The sequence below is a fragment of the Doryrhamphus excisus genome, linkage group LG3 (genome assembly GCF_037039965.1).
Source record: "Doryrhamphus excisus strain RoL-2023G ecotype Guam linkage group LG3, RoL_Dexc_Guam_v1.1, whole genome shotgun sequence".
NCBI classification, from domain to species: domain Eukaryota; kingdom Metazoa; phylum Chordata; class Actinopteri; order Syngnathiformes; family Syngnathidae; genus Doryrhamphus; species Doryrhamphus excisus.
In genome coordinates, this window is record NC_136359.1 from 4,124,928 (window position 1) to 4,141,876 (window position 16,949).

Here is a 16,949-nt window from a genome sequence, read left to right on the forward strand (position 1 = left end):
AGGAAGTGCATACATTCTCGTTAAATGCAGTGATGCTTACAAACAATGTAGGCGTGAAGAAAGATCGTGTGTTTTGAACAGATGCACACAAGACCGTAATACATAAAGAACACTTTGTTTTGACACTGACGTGTGTGTGTGAAGCATCTCGCTCTGATCGCTAATGTTCTTCTGTGCATTATTCATAACTGTGACATTATTGTGCTCCTCGCTCATCAATAACAAATGGGCAACATTTGGTGCCGCCAGGTCGCCTCTCACGATATGCTTGATATGCTTCTCGACACACCTGGGTGGTGCGTTTACAGACCTGACTGAAGTGTTTGTGTTGTTTTGTGGCAGATGGTTGCTGCTCGACATTTTGCCTGAAATTATTTTTGGTCACAAGTCGATCGGAGGCAATAAGTAAGAGGAACTCCTAGTTTTTTTTTCAACAGTGCACACAATGATTTAAGATTTAAGAAACAATGAGTGTAATAATCAATGGCGTGCACTACTCAGTTGGAACCAGCGGAGGCGCTGTTGATTCAGTCTCTAGTTTTGCGATCTAAAGACTAAAAAAATAACATCTGTTTATAGTGCTGTGTATCTAGTCAAGTGTAAAAATAAGTTAGCCACCTTATCTTAAATGTCAAAGGTAATTGAGATTTTTACTTAGAAGTAAAACACATTTTTGCACATTTTGCACAGGCCAGCCAATCACCGGGCACATATAGACAAACAACCATTCACACTCACATTCATACCTATGGACAATTTGGAGTCGCTAATTAACCTAGCATGTTTTTGGAATGTGGGAGGAAACCGGAATACACGGAGAAAACGCACGCATGCACGGGGAGAACATACAAATTACACACAGAGATGGCAGAGAGTGGGATTGAACTCGGGTTTCCTAGCTGTGAGGCCTGCATGCTAACCACTCTATCACTGTGCAGCTGATCGTGATCGTGATGTTAAATTATTACGTTTGATTAATGTTCATGTTAAAGGTTAAATAACTGTTAATAGTTATCCTCCCTAACCGTGTGGAAGTGGTAAGTTTTTGGCGTTTTAAGTTTAAAGGAAATAACTTGGAGGCTACCGTTTAGGTCGCTAGCTCTCTAGTTTGCGAGTTAGCATATGTCTCAAGACCCTGCAGTTGCGCAATATGTTGTAAATAAAAAGAGTATAAATGTGACTATAGTCGTGTTTTGTCATGTCTACAGGGCTCTAATAATGCTTTGTTCATTTTAATCTGAAAAAAATAATTTGTCTACCCACCAACTATATGTGGTTTCTTAAGTTTTTATTATTTGCCGTTTTATTATTATTATTATTATATTTATTTATTTATTACTGATTGATTGATTTTCTTTATTCTTGATTTGTTTATTTATTTTTCATCTTATTTTGTGTAGAAAAATAAAAAGTAAGATATTTTGTAGAAAATTGGAACCAAAGCGAAGTTTTTTTTATTTTTTTTATTATTAATAAATGCATTTTTTTATTTTTGGAAAACCTGATTTGGCCCAGTCTCACCCAGACCCGAGCCTCAGTGGCCCCCAAGTAAACTGAGTTTGAGACCCCTGTTCTAGTATATCAATGCTCACACAATTGCTGCATTGTGATACTATCTATAATTGACTATAATATCCTCTGAGTAGTCACATTTATAGTCTTAGTTACGTGTCAACGACAAATCCCTTAGAGAGCTAATTGCTTTTAATTTATAATGCCTCGTTTTTTTTATGTCGACACCCTCAGAAGAACACATCTTTGGCGTGAAGCTCCAACACATTTGTACGGTATTGAAAGTTGTGATGATACACTAGAGCAGGCGGCAGAAGGTCAAGACGACAAAAAGACGGGCGTGATTGAAAGTGAGGCAGCTGCGCCGATGGGATGAGTGGAAGTGAGAGTGAATGCTGAAGTAGACGTTTGACGAGACGAGAAGAGAGGAGAGGAGAGGAGGAAGGAAGAAAAGTCTTCTTCTTGTCCACAAGCCATCAATGATTCATCATTAGCAGAGGTTTCAGTTTTCTCCTTGTTTGGAGAAGTTGCACGCTTCGTCTGCTGCTTTCTTTCTAACACACACACACACACACACACACACACACACACTCAATCTTCATCGATCTATATGATGACACCTCAAGGTCAGCCCAACTCCACTGTAGGCCACAAGATTAGTCTCCTCCTCCCTGTAGAGAAACAGCCATGCTGTATTAATATCTGGCAAGTTAATTTTTAAACCTTTTGTAATGATTTGTGAGAGGAACGGAAACCATAGCTGCCTCATGTGTATTGCGCAACACGACAGCAAGAGAACCAATGCTGGAATTGCGGTAAGGAACAAAAAAGCTTAGCATTACGGACGCGGATAAGTTCATAGGAAATAACAGTGCAGCAAGTGGAACACACAAGCAGCATTTTAAAGATATGTGAAATAAATGGAGGGCGGCACGGCGGACGAGTGGTTAGCGCTCAGACCTCACAGCTAGAAGACCAGGGTTCAATTCCATCCTCGGCCAACTCTGTGTGGAGTTTGCATGTTCTCCCCGTGCATGCGTGGGTTTTCTCCGTGTTCTCCGGTTTTCCTCCCACATTCCAAAAACATGCTAGGTTAATTAGCGACTCCAAATTATCCATAGGTATGAATGTGAGTGTGAATGGTTGTTTGTCTATATGTGCCCTGTGATTGGCTGGCCACCAGTCCAGTGTATACCCGGCCTCTCACCTGAAGACAGCTGGGATAGGCTGCAGCACCCCCCACGACCCTCGTGAGGAAAAGCGGTACCCTGGACTGGTGGCCAGCCAATCACAGGGCACATATAGACAAACAACCATTCACACTCACATTCATACCTATGGACAATTTGGAGTCGCTAATTAACCTAGCATGTTTTTGGAATGTGGGAGGAAACTGGAGTACCCGGAAAAAACCCACGCATGCACGGGGAGAACATGCAAACTCCACACAGAGATGGCCGAGGGTGGGATTGAACTCAGGTCTCTTTGCCGTGAGGTCTGCGTGCTAACCACTCGTCCACCGTGCAGCCTACAGAGCAAGTTAATAGTTGCGGTGTTAAAGCCTCTTTTTCAATTCCCTGTGCCATCATGTCCATACTTGGAGATTGTCTGAATTTGCAGGTTTTGGTAGTCCACCCGGATGTTGAGGATGGACTACAAGTTCTGAAGGGATTAAGGTTTAGGGAGCTTCCTGGCCATGGACCCAAAATGCCAATGTTTTGATCCCTGATCCAGTTATCACTTTAACCTCATGACAAGCTGCTCCATCATCTTGGTAAAGAGCATTGTTCATCATCATCAGTGTTCTTAGATGGTTGGGTAAAGTTGCTTTTGGAGGTTTTTTTAATGCAATTTTTTCGGGTCAAAATGGCAAAATTGGGAGTGAGCCCCACCCTCTTGACTGCAAAGCAACCCCACACATGAATGATTTCAGGATGCTTTACTGTTGGCATGACAAAGCTTTTGTTCTGAATGCCCCAAACAATCAGAAAGGGGATTCATCAGAGAAAATGCTTTTACCCGAGTCTTCAGAAGTCAGAAGGTTGTTTTGTGCAGGGCTGAAATGCAGTGGAAATGTTTTTTGGGAGACTTTTCAATTCATTGCCATTCATTTTATCGTATTCTGGAGTTTATGCACATTGCCATCATAAAAACGGATTCAACAGACTTGGTTAGTGCGCAGAGTTCAATGCCCCAAACAAAGGGGATTCATCGGAGAAAATTATTTTACCCGAGTCTTCAGAAGTCCAATACCTGTACCTTTTGCAGAACACAAGTATGTCTCTGATGTTTTTCAATTGAACAATTGAACCTCTCTCTTTGAAGTTCTTGATAATTGGTTGATTGAGATCTTATTAGCAGTAATATTCTTGTCTGGGAAGCCATTTTTTTGTTAAGCAATATGACGACTGTGAGTGTTTCTGTGCAGGTAACCATGGTTACCCGAAGAAAAACAAAGATTCTCAGTCAATCAGCCTTTGTCTTTGTCAATATTTTTATCTGTATTAGCGAACTGGTTGTTTTGTGCAGGGCTGAAATGCAGTGGAAATGTTTTTTGGGAGACTTTTCAATTCATTGCCATTCATTCCTCTTATTGTTATTCTGGAGTTTATGCACATTGCCATCATAAAAACGGATTCAACAGACTTGAAAATTAATATTTGTATCATTCTCAAAACCTTTGCCCGTGACTGTTCAACGTGGCACTCGTCCATTAACTTCAGTTTTACAGATTCCATGTTTGCTTTGAAAATGTTCTGTGTTCACCGTCGGCCATCTCTGTGTGGAGTTTGCATGTTCTCCCCGTGCATGCGTGGGTTTTCTCCGGGTACTCCGGTTTTCCTCCCACATTCCAAAAACATGCTAGGTTAATTAGCGACTCCAAATTGTCCATAGGTATGAATGTGAGTGTGAATGGTTGTTTGTCTATATGTGCCCCGTGATTGGTTGGCCACCAGTCCAGTGTATACCCGGCCTCTCGCCTGAAGACAGCTGGGATAGGCTCCAGCACCCCCGTGAAAAAGCAGTAGAAAATTAATTAATGAAAATTGGAGGCCGATGCACGGTGGTCGAGTGGTTAGCATGTTGGTCACAAAATCAGGAGATCGGGAAGACTTGGGTTGGAATCTCCGCCTGGGCATCTCTGTGTGGAGTTTGCATGTTTTCTCCGGGTTCTCCGGTTTCCTCCCACATTCCAAAAACATGCTAGGTTAATTAGCGACTCCAAATTGTCCATAGGTATGAATGTGAGTGTGAATGGTTGTTTGTCTACATGTGCCTTGTGATTGGCTGGCCACCAGTCCAGGGTGTACCCCACCTGAAGACAGCTGGGATAGGCTCCAGCACCCCCCTCGGCCCTTGTGAGGATAAGCGGTAGAAAATGAATGAATGAATGAATGAATGTTCTGTGTTGTGGGAGCACCGTGTTGATGTTCAAAAGGTAATTACAGCCACTTATTGGCAGGCTCCACCTCCGGTAATTATTTCTCTGGGGATATGGGGGGCGGAGGGGGGGGGGGGGGGGCGTCTGTTTGAGGTGCAGCATTTATATTATCAAGTGTATGACACAAACAGGGATTAATTCCGGGCGTGGCATCTAATAGAGCCTTCATTATTCTGGGTGCACTCGTGTAGAACTGCACAGCAAAGTGTGTTTTGCTTGCGCTACAAGAACTACAGTTCCCATGATGCTTGGCGTGCACGACCAGGAGGGTAGGGAAACTCTATGACTCTATCACATATTTTGATGCAGCGATTTTGTTTTGATCTGACAAATCTTAAGTAACTTTGATCAAAAGTATGATGATTGCTGCTTCTGCGTCGACAATAACGTTGCAGCAGCTGTTCAACTTTGATGGTAAAAAAAAAAATAAAAATACTAGGAATAGCGAGTACAGGTTGGGGATTGGGGGGGTTTATAGTATGTGCAAAGCTACTGTCACTGTGGGCACGAAAAAAGAAAAAAAAAAGACATTAGCGGCAACATACCACCACACATAGATTGTAGTCCTGTTGTTTTCTTCTAGTACAGGGGTCTCAAACACGCGGCCCGCGGGCCACATTTGGCCTTTGAGTATGCAGTGTGTACCATGTATGCAAGTATGTAATGTAAGTGTATGTAAGTATGTAAGTTCCCGGTATGTAAGCTTACTATTCGCACTCAAATTACCCAGGATGCAACGCGATGTGACGTAAAAAAAAATAAAACGTTGGCTGAACACTGAGCACCAGAATGGACCAAACGGCGGTGTCAAACAGGATATATTGCGAGTTGGTTCGCTTCTTGTTTTCAAAGTAAAAGCAGTGATTTATCACTATGTTTTTTTTGTGAAAATAACCAAAAGTGCTGAAAATAACCGAAAATTTTGGCGAATTCGTCTGAACGAAATTGTGAACCGTCGGTATTTAGACAAATAAATGGCACGCTCGGGATCTAAACGGCCACTTTCTCGTCTGAAAAATCAATAAAGTGATGTATTTGAAGAGTTTAGAGCAGGGGTCCCAAACACGCGGCCCTCGGGCCAAATGTGGCCCGCAGGACACTAGTTTGAGGCCCCCCGCCTTGATATGAAAGTTTAATGTTAGTTTGATATGGATGCTGTATGGTATCATGTACCCAGAAAAAATTATTACGTTTGATTAATGTTCATGTTAAAGGTTAAATAACTGTTAATAGTTATCCTCCCTATCCGTGTGGAAGTGGTAAGTTTTTGGCTATTTAAGTTGAAAGGAAATAACTTGAAGGCTACCGTTTAGGTCGCTAGCTCTCTAGTTTGCGAGTTAGCATGTGTCTCAAGACCCCTGCAGTTGCGCAATATGTTGTAAATAAAGAGTATAAATGTGACTATAGTCGTGTTTTGTCATGTCTACCAGGGCTCTAATAAATGCCCTGTAGACATGACATTACAGCTTCCGCTTCGACAATAACATTGCAGCAGCTGTTCAACTCTGACACAAAACCACTGCAAACTCCGCCCACCAGTTATAAGCGTTAACCCAATCAAATCTAAATCACGTCACATCACCACCTGAGTTTTTATAACCTGTGGTATTTGCACAAGGAGCCACTCATCGTGTTTATACAGCAGATTTTTTTTTTTAAATCCCCCCCTCATATACAGTGTGACACAGAGGCGTTCAAGGTCCTTCTGTAAATGTCAGCGCCGCCAGACAGTGTACAGGTTGCATCAACGTGACTTTTTGCCGGCGGCACAGCGAATGTGTTTGTGATAAGGTGCTATGATAATGACATCGGCTTTAGCCATCGATCAATACCGAGTCGCCCTTGTGCCACACACACACACACACACACACACACACACACTACAAGTGGCAAACAAACAACCTCATGCTGCTTCCCTGAATATGGATGAGAGTTGGCACGGCCGCGTGCCAATATCATTTAGTGAGTCTGGTTGTTTTTGTGGTGTGTTTGTTGTGTCCGCACTGAGTGATTGGGGGGTAGCACTCTCACAGATAGAGGTTTATTGATCAATCAATTGATCGCATGCCCATCAAGAGGCTTGTCTCGTATTGGCCCCGCCTTTTTCATTATTGGCTAATGCTAAGGTAAGCAGCTCTGCTACTGAGTGTGCTAAGAGGGGAGTAGAAAAATGCAGCATGAATGATTGACGGGGTAAAGATAAGCGCTGAAGGATGGACAGCGACTTAATGAAGTAACGCTGTCATTAGTCAGTATAAATTCCTCTTGAATTTAATATGAAGTACATGTCCGTAAAGACCTCGGGGGTTGGATTTACTTCTAAAAGTTCCATTCGTGGTCCGGTGCCAAGCTGATGGTGCATCCAGGTTTAAAAGCTTGCCGAGATGGTTGCTGACATGCTGAGAAAATACTACATTTGTCCAAAAAGAGTACTGACAAAGTGGACAGATGGTACTCAGAATGAAAACAAAAGGCATGTGCTGACTTTCCAAGTGTAGTATTATGCTAAAAGGAGAAAAATAAAAAATGTAAGGATACAATACATCAGGGGTTCCCAAACTTTACCGACTCGGGGCCGACTTGAAAATCTAAAAAATGTGTGCGGCCCACCTTTGTCCTATAAATAGTACATAGACGAACTTCATAATAATAATAATAATTACTCCGGTTTCCTCCCACATTCCAAAAACATGCTAGGTTAATTAGCGACTCCAAATTGTCCATAGGTATGAATGTGAGTGTGAATGGTTGTTTGTCTATATGGGCCCTGTGATTGGCTGACCACCAGTCCAGGGTGTACCCCGCCTCTTGCCCGAAGACAGCTGGGATAGGCTCGTGAATAATTATAATAATGATAATAATAATAATGATAATAATAATTATTAAAATAATAATAATTTATTATTATTATAATTTATAATTTCTTTTTATTTTATGATGATAATAATAATTATTAAAAATATTTAATTATAATTTTTATTTAATAATTATTTTAATTATTAAAATTATTATTAAAATAATAATGATAATAATTTATTATTATTATTATTGTTATTGTTATTATTCATTCATTCATTTTCTACCACTTTTCCTCACGAGGGTCACGGGGGAGCCTATCCCAGCTGTAATAAATAATAATAATAATAACAATAATAATAATAATAATAATAATTATTATTATTAATAATTATTATTTTTTTACTATTATTATTATTGTTGTTATTAATAATAATAATAATTATTATTATTGTTAATGTTGAACAATAATAATAATAATTATTATTATTATTAATAATTATTATTTTTACTATTATTATTATTGTTGTTATTAATAATAATAATAATAATTATTATTATTATTAAGATTCAGGTTTGAAATTAAAGTGGGGGGATAAAGCAAGCCCAAACAAAAAAAACAATAAAATATTGTCATACTTTTCATAACTGCATTCAAGACTGCGCCCTAACCACTCGTCCACCGTGCAGCCTCAATATTTATTATTCATTCATTCATTCATTTTCTACCGCTTTTTCCTCACGAGGGGCGCGGGTGGTGCTGGAGCCTATCCCAGCTGTCTTCGGGCTAGAGGACTGGACTACACCCTGGACTGGTCACCAGCCAATCACAGGGCACATATAGACAAACAACCATTCACACTCACATTCATACCTATGGACAATTTGGAGTCGCTAATTAACCTAGCATGTTTTTGGAATGTGGGAGGAAACCGGAGAAAACCCACGCATTCACGGGGAGAACATGCAAACTCCGCACAGGTGGGATTGAACTCAGGTCTCCTAGCTGTGAGATCTGTGCGCTAACCACTCGTCCACCGTGCAGCCTGATATTAATGTTGAGTGTTAATGTTAATGTTGAACATTGTGACACCTCTAGTATCTGCTGTTGTACTGCGTTTGTATTTATAAAGTGGAGGTAGATGACATCATCGCACTTTGTAAAAGGGGGGGGGGATAGCCTGCCATATTAAAACCTGTAAACCTCGGGGACACTATAAACATCCATAGAGACGAAGCAAAAAAAAAAAAAAAAGATGCAAATAGACCTATCATGTGACTCGCTCACCTTCTGTTACCTTGTCTCATGCAGTTGCCGCAGCAACGTGCATTCCCGCCATACCCGAAAGGAAATCATTATAACGAGTCGAGAGTACCTAGGGAGTGATTCACCGCCTTCAAAGGCACAGACAGGCGGGGGAGCATGAATGGTCACCGGGGATGGACCCCGGGGTGTCGACAAAAGGGCGTCAGTGCCTCAAGCTGGCGTTTGAGAAAATCCTCGTCCGTGTTTACCGCTCTTGTTTATCCAGTGAGTCATAATAGGAGGGGGGGGGGGGAACATTAATCATCACTGCTTTCATTTATGACTGGCAACCAAACCAAATCAGACATCACATTTATGTTTTTCTGACTGAGTGTGTTATCTTTTTCGAAATACGGTCATATCTTTTTAAAAATACAGAACATCAGAAACCAAAGTTATTTTTCCTTTGAAATATTTACTGCCTTCTGTTATTCCAAGACAAACAACAAGCAGATGCTCACCTGTTCTCAACCCCAGTGGCTCATGTGTTGTGTTCTAGCATGAAGAAATAACTCATATGAAATCATCATAAAAAGACACTTTTACTGCAGGATACTTGGACCAGAACTCCGATCTGGCTTTGCTACATATGAAAACCCTTGTGATTTGCAAGTGTGCATGATGTATTGGGTCCAATATTATATAGATATATAGACAAACAACCATTCACACTCACATTCATACCTATGGACAATTTGGAGTCGCTAATTAACCTAGCATGTTTTTGGAATGTGGGAGGAAACCGGAGTACCCGGAGAAAACCCACGCATGCACGGGGAGAACATGCAAACTCCACACAGAGATGGCCCGAGGGTGGAATTGAACCCTGGTCTCCTAGCTAACCACTAGACCGCCGTGCCGCCCCAAGACAAATCATATGTTGTATTATTTTCAGTAATGTTACATCAGTACATTACCTTCACACTGCATGGAGTCAGCCATGGCATGGAAAAAAAAAATCTCCTCCCATTCTGTGTGGAAGTGGTATATTCTTGGCTTTGTATGTTGTCCTTTTTTTCTAGGCTAGTTAGTTAGCTTAGTAGCTTGCTTTATGCCAGGGGTCTCAAACTCAATTTACCTGGGGGCCACTGGAGCTAGGGGCCATTAGAGCCCTGTAGACATGACAAAACACGACTATAGTCACATTTATACTTTTTTTATTTACAACATATTGCGCAACTGCAGGGTCTTGAGACACATGCTAACTCGCAAACTAGAGAGCTAGCGACCTAAACGGTAGCCTTCAAGTTATTTCCTTTAACTTAAATAGCCAAAAACTTACCACTTCCACACAGATAGGGAGGATAACTATTAGCAGTTATTTAACCTTTAACATGAACATTAATCAAAGGTAATAATTTTTTCTGGGTACATGATACCATACAGCATCCATATCAAACTTGCGCGCGCCGCACTAACATTAAACTTTCATATCAAGGCGGGGGCCTCAAACTAGTGTCATGCGTTCCACATTTGGCCCGCGGGCCGCATGTTTGAGACCCCTGTTTTATGCTATGAGTAGCGGCCATCTCTATTGTGATCATTAGTGCCGTGCAATGTGGTGCAAACAAACAATCATCAGAGGGTAAAGTTGACTATAGGGGTGTTATTTCCTGTCTACAGGTATCTAATCACAAACCAATGCATACAGTCAGTGTGTAGTTTATATTAGGCATTCCAATGCATGTTTCCTATATCTGAAATGTCATATTTCCATTTTTCTGGAATGTAACATTTGATATTAATGTCGCCACAGTTTTAGGTATTGTTTTTCTTCAACTCTTCTCCGATTGCGACATTTTTTTTTTTTTTTTCCGACAAAGCAAGTTGTTGTTTTTGGCTCGTCTTACTGTGTCCTTTATCACCAACTGTCAGCTGCCTGGAATTGTTTGCCTCCTCCTCCTCTTTTTCCTGACAGACATTTCTCTGCCATTCGTTTGCTTTCTGCTTCCACTTTCACTTCCACAGCACATGCTCCTTAATTTCACATCGCTTTGCCTCAGACCTTGCAGACATTACCATGGAATTGTTTTTACATTTAGACAGGCACGCGTATTTGCTAGATGCAGAATGGAATGTAATCTACGCATTCCTATTATGAAAGTATGACACACAAAATGGCTGCAACCATCGACGTCTCCATTCTGGAGAAAGAGGAACGACGGCCATGTTGGTACATAGCGATATAATGACAATTTTTGCTGGCATCAGATATTTGTTTTTGTCTTTTTGGTCATTATAAATAAATTATTTAGTCATAGAAAAAGCTGAGGCTTCTCAATATAATTATATTTTTTGCTAGAGACAGGAGACCCGGGTTCAATTCCACCCTCGGCCATCTCTGTGTGGAGTTAGGTTAAACATGCTAGGTTAATTAGCGACTCCAAATTGTCCATAGGTATGAATGTGAGTGTGAATGGTTGTTTATTGTATATTTGCATCTTTTACGTGCAGACCTCACAGCTAGGAGACCTGAGTTCAATCCCACGCCCTCGGCCATCTCTGTGCACGGCACTAATGATCACAATAGAGGTGGCCGCTGCTCATAGCATAAAGCAAGCTACTAAGCTAACTAACTAGCCTAGAAAAAAGGACAACATACAAAGCCAAGAATGTACCACTTCCACACAGAATGGGAGGAGAATTTTTTTTTCATGCCATGGCTGACTCCATGCAGTGTGAAGGTAATGTACTGATGTAACATTATTGAAAATAATACACGGCACGGCGGTCTAGTGGTTTGCGTGCAGACCTCACAGCTAGGAGATCAGGGTTCAATTCCACCCTCGGCCATCTCTATGTGGAGTTTGCATGTTCTCCCCGTGCATGCGTGGTTTTTCTCCGGGTACTCCGGTTTCCTCCCACATTCCAAAAAAACATGCTAGGTTAATTAGCGACTCCAAATTGTCCATAGGTATGAATGTGAGTGTGAATGGTTGTTTGTCTATATGTGCCCTGTGATTGGCTGGCCACCAGTCCAGGGTGTACCCCGCCTCTCGACCAAACACAGCTGGAATAAGCTCCAGCACCTCCGTGGAAAAGCAGTAGAAAATTTAATCAATGAAAATTGGAGGCTGCTGCACGGTGGATGAGTGGTTAGCATGTTGGTCACAAAATCAGGAGATCGGGAAGACTTGTGTTGGAATCTTTGTCTGGGCATCTCTGTGTGGAGTTTGCATGTTTTCTCCGGGTTCTCTGGTTTCCTCCCACATTCCAAAAACATGCTAGGTTAATTAGCGACTCCAAATTGTCCATAGGTATGAATGTGAGTGTGAATGGTTGTTTGTCTATATGTGCCCTGTGATTGGCTGGCCACCAGTCCAGGGTGTACCCCGCCTCTCGCCTGAAGACAGCTGGGATAGGCTCCAGCAAATGAATGAATGCTAGACATTTTGCCCTTGCGGAATCTTTGTAAAACGATCCTTCATTTTAGTGCTTGTGTGGCAAGAAGCAGGAGTTGAGTTTTTTCATGTGGACTCGAATATGAAACTGTGATGAGAAGTTCTTTTTTTAGGGCTTCATTTCACCTCTTTTGGCAGTTTGGAATTTGAGAAGTGTCGCTCCTGCTTTCGCCTGTTGGAAGCTGTCAAGCTGATGCTAATCCGCCAAGCCATGTGCTGCTGTCACACTGTAATTTGGCAGAAAATGCAAAAAAAAATAAATAAAATAAAATAAAAATACTGTGCAGCACAGTAGGAAGATTGTAAAGTCAAGTTCTTCTGAGTGACATTGATGAGCTTTCTTGTGACTGCTCTTGCTAAAAGGTCACTTCACCCCGACTGTGTGAAAATTGTTGTTTTTTTTTATAAACAAACACTCTCTGCAGGTTAACTGTGCTGCTGTGAATTTGTAGAACATTCTCAGAGTGACTGTGACCTTTTTTTTTTTAAATAATTGATACATAAATACACTTGACATTATCACTCACTTGCAGGGCACTTGCTGCTATACCCCCCCTTATCCACACACAGCAAGGATAGGTTATTTTGTTTACATTAGCCACGTATACATGGACCCAAATATTCCAATTGCATTCTGTTTATTTGCTCAAAAGGAAAGAATGTATACACCTCATTCCCAAAGAAAAGTGCCAATCCGAATTAACATATAATGGGATTCCCAAGGGTGGAATGTTCCGTTCCACAATCCGATTGAGGTATCTTGTATCCGCTCAAACGGAAAGTTGTCAGGGTGTGTTCTTCTTCGTGGTGTTTTTCTTCTTTTGTTGTTTATTGGCGGTTGGCAAGCAGCTTTCGTGTGCGTTAGCGCCATCTGTGGAACAGAATCTAAACTTCTTTCAGCGAATGCTCAGATATGACGTAACACGCAGCTCGAGACGGTCTTCAGTGTTAAAAAAAATGGAGGCGAGCAATCGGGTTAGGGTTAGTACCGTATTTTACCGTATTTTCTGGACTATAAGTCGCTCCGAACTTGCCTTCCAAGATGACGTAATGTCTGTTTTGGTCAACTAGTTTGTAAAAAAAATTACCCGCAAAAATGCGACTTGTACTCCAGTGCGACTTATGTATGTTTTTTTTTTCAACTTAGTTATGCATTTTTGGCCTTGTGCGACTTATACTCCAATGCGACTTATGTATGTTTTTTTTCAACCTAGTTATGCATTTTTGGCCTTGTGCGACTTATACTCCAGTGCGACTTATGTATGTTTTTTTCTACCTAATTATGCATTTTTGACCTTGTGCGACTTATGTATGTTTTTTTTCAACCTAGTTATGCATTTTTGGCCTTGTGTGACTTATACTCCAGTGCGACTTATGTATGTTTTTTTTCAACCTAGTTATGCATTTTTGCCTTGTGCGACTTATACTCCAGTGCGACTTATGTATGTTTTTTTCTACCTAATTATGCATTTTTGACCTTGTGTGACTTATACTCCAATGCGACTTATGTATGTTTTTTTTCAACCTAGTTATGCATTTTTGGCCTTGTGCGACTTATACTCCAGTGCGACTTATGTATGTTTTTTTCTACCTAATTATGCATTTTTGACCTTGTGCGACTTATGTATGTTTTTTTTCAACCTAGTTATGCATTTTTGGCCTTGTGTGACTTATACTCCAGTGCGACTTATGTATGTTTTTTTTCAACCTAGTTATGCATTTTTGCCTTGTGCGACTTATACTCCAGTGCGACTTATGTATGTTTTTTTCTACCTAATTATGCATTTTTGACCTTGTGTGACTTATACTCCAGTGCGACTTATGTATGTTTTTTTTACCTAATTATGCATTTTTGACCTTGTGCGACCTATGTGTGTTTTTTTTTTTACCTAATTATGCATTTTTACCTTGTGCGACTTATACTCCAGTGCGACTTATGTATGTTTTTTTCTACTTAATTATGCATTCTTGACCTTGTGCGACTTATGTGTGTTTTTTTCTACCTAATTATGCATTTTTGACCTTGTGCGACTTATACTCCAGTGCGACTTATGTATGTTTTTTTTCAACATAGTTATGCATTTTCGGCCTTGTGTGACTTATACTCCAGTGCGACTTATGTATGTTTTTTTTCAACCTAGTTATGCATTTTTGACCTTGTGCGACTTATACTCCAGTGCGACTTATGTATGTTTTTTTTACCTAATTATGCATTTTTGACCTTGTGCGACTTATACTCCAGTGCGACTTATGTATGTTTTTTTTCTACCTAATTATGCATTTTTGACCTTGTGCGACTTATGTGTGTTTTTTTCTACCTAATTATGCATTTTTGACCTTGTGCGACTTATGTGTTTTTTTCTACCTACTAATTATGCATTTTTGACCTTGTGCGACTTATACTCCAGTGCGACTTATGTATGTTTTTTTCTACCTAATTATGCATTTTTGACCTTGTGCGACTTATACTCCAGTGCGACTTATGTATGTTTTTTTCTACCTAATTATGCATTTTTGACCTTGTGCGACTTATACTCCAACGCGGCTTATGTATGTTTTTTCGACCTACTTATGCATTTTTGGCCTTGAGTGACTTATACTCCAGTGCGACTTATGTATGGTTTTTTTTCTACCTAATTATGCATTTTTGACCTTGTGCGACTTAAACTCCAGTGCGACTTATGTATGTTTTTTTCGACCTAATTATGCATTTTTGGCTTTGAGCCACTTATATTCCAGAAAATACGCTATATACCAAGTCACCTAAGTCGCTTTCTTTTTAAAATGAGTTGAATAGCCCCGATTTACGCATTTATATTCAATCACAAAGACATATCGTTGTGCTGCAAGTAGCTTCTCTAATCTACTAAATCTCTCTTTCAAGCTTCTTTAATGCTCTAAACTAATTGCACAACACACTCATAAAGTGGAAAAACAGTACAAGGCTTTGTTAGCAAGTATTAGCTTTAAGCCGTTGCAAGTTGATACATCGCCTTGTGTTGTTTCTCCACCCTATAGACCAAATACTAATATAATAATATATTATAGTATATTCTCACCGCTATTTTTGTCATTACAGTTATTTTTGTTTCTGTTATTTATGTTTTTTGTTGTTTCTCTTCAGGCTGTGTGTTGTTTCAGAACATCCCAGTGGAAGTGGTCTCACACTGAAACGGACACAACACAAGCAGAGGCTAAAAAAAAAAAAAAGATTCCTTGTTTACGCTGGAAAAGAAAGCAAAGCCAGAGAAAATAAAGGGAACATTAAACGCGGCACAAATGTCCACCCGACAAAAACACGCACACAAACAGATTGTTGTGAGGTCGATACGTGCCGCGTATGTGTTTCAGACTGAAGAACTGGTTGGAGTCTCATTAACCAATCAGAGAAAGCCTCCCCCATTGGATGAATTATTCACATGGCACGGATAGAAAATGGCCATTAACCTACATCTTACTCTCCCACCTGCCCACACACTACACTACCACCCACACATGCACTCACATTTTTAAGATATTTTTTTTTTTAATGCTGACATTTGACCTCCCCGGGTGCAAATAAACGCTGCTGTGTAAGCAGCAAACGCCACGACTATATTGTCTTAAAAGCTAGCCTGTTTTTTAGGATTTTTGTACGAAATGTAGGTACTGTCATGTGATGGAACAAAGTATCTGTAATGGTAATAATATTTGATACATTGACGTTTGTGTTTTTTTTTGTTATACTGTAGCAGAATCATTGACATTGCTATTTTTGTTGATTTGGATAACAACCTCACTCCACTATAATTCTTATAATAAAGTTTTTCAAACATTATGATAGCGTACATTTGAAATTTATATTTTGTCAGACACATTTTTATTTAGAAAAAGCTTTCTGTTAGTTACATAACTATCATTATGTTCTTCTACCAAGATATGGTGTAACTTACCATTGGTAAACTCATTCATTCATTCAGTCAAGGGGGTGCTGGAGCCTATCCCAGCTGTCTTCAGGTGGGGTACACACTGGACTGGTGGCCAGCCAATCACAGGGCACATATAGACAAACAACCATTCACACTCACATTCATACCTATGGACAATTTGGAGTCGCTAATTAACCTAGCATGTTTTTGGAATGTGGGAGGAAACCCGGAGAACACGGAGAAAACATGCAAACTCCACACAGAGATACCCAAGCGGAGATTTCAACCCAAGTCTTCCTGATTTCCTGATTTTGTGACCAACATGCTAACCACTCGGTCACCGTGCGGCAGCCTCCAATTTTCATTAATTAATGGGTGCTGGAGCCTATCCCAGCTGTCTTCTGGCGAGAGGCCGGGTACACACTGGACTGGTGGCCAGCCAATCACAGGACACATATACGTAGACAAACAACCATTCACACTCACATTCATACCTATGGACAATTTGGAGTCGCTAAATAACCTAGCATGTTTTTGGAATGTGGTAGGCAATACTCTCGGAGTACCCGGAGAAAACCCACGCA

General features: G+C 40.5%; 1 protein-coding gene across 6 annotated transcripts in view; it reads left to right on the forward strand.

Moving 5' to 3' along the window:
- Positions 1-16,949, forward strand: part of ntrk2a (neurotrophic tyrosine kinase, receptor, type 2a) — a 115,746-nt gene that overhangs the window by 24,861 nt on the left and 73,936 nt on the right. Inside the window, exon 14 of one of the 6 annotated variants that reach the window (XM_078789481.1) lies at positions 15,582-15,754. The exons of the other annotated variants lie outside the window; for them this stretch is intronic. Coding sequence (XP_078645607.1) covers positions 15,582-15,628 — 47 coding nt within the window. The 3' untranslated portion in view covers positions 15,629-15,754. Of the gene's footprint in view, positions 1-15,581; positions 15,755-16,949 lie in introns of those variants that run through there. 6 annotated transcript variants of the gene reach the window in all.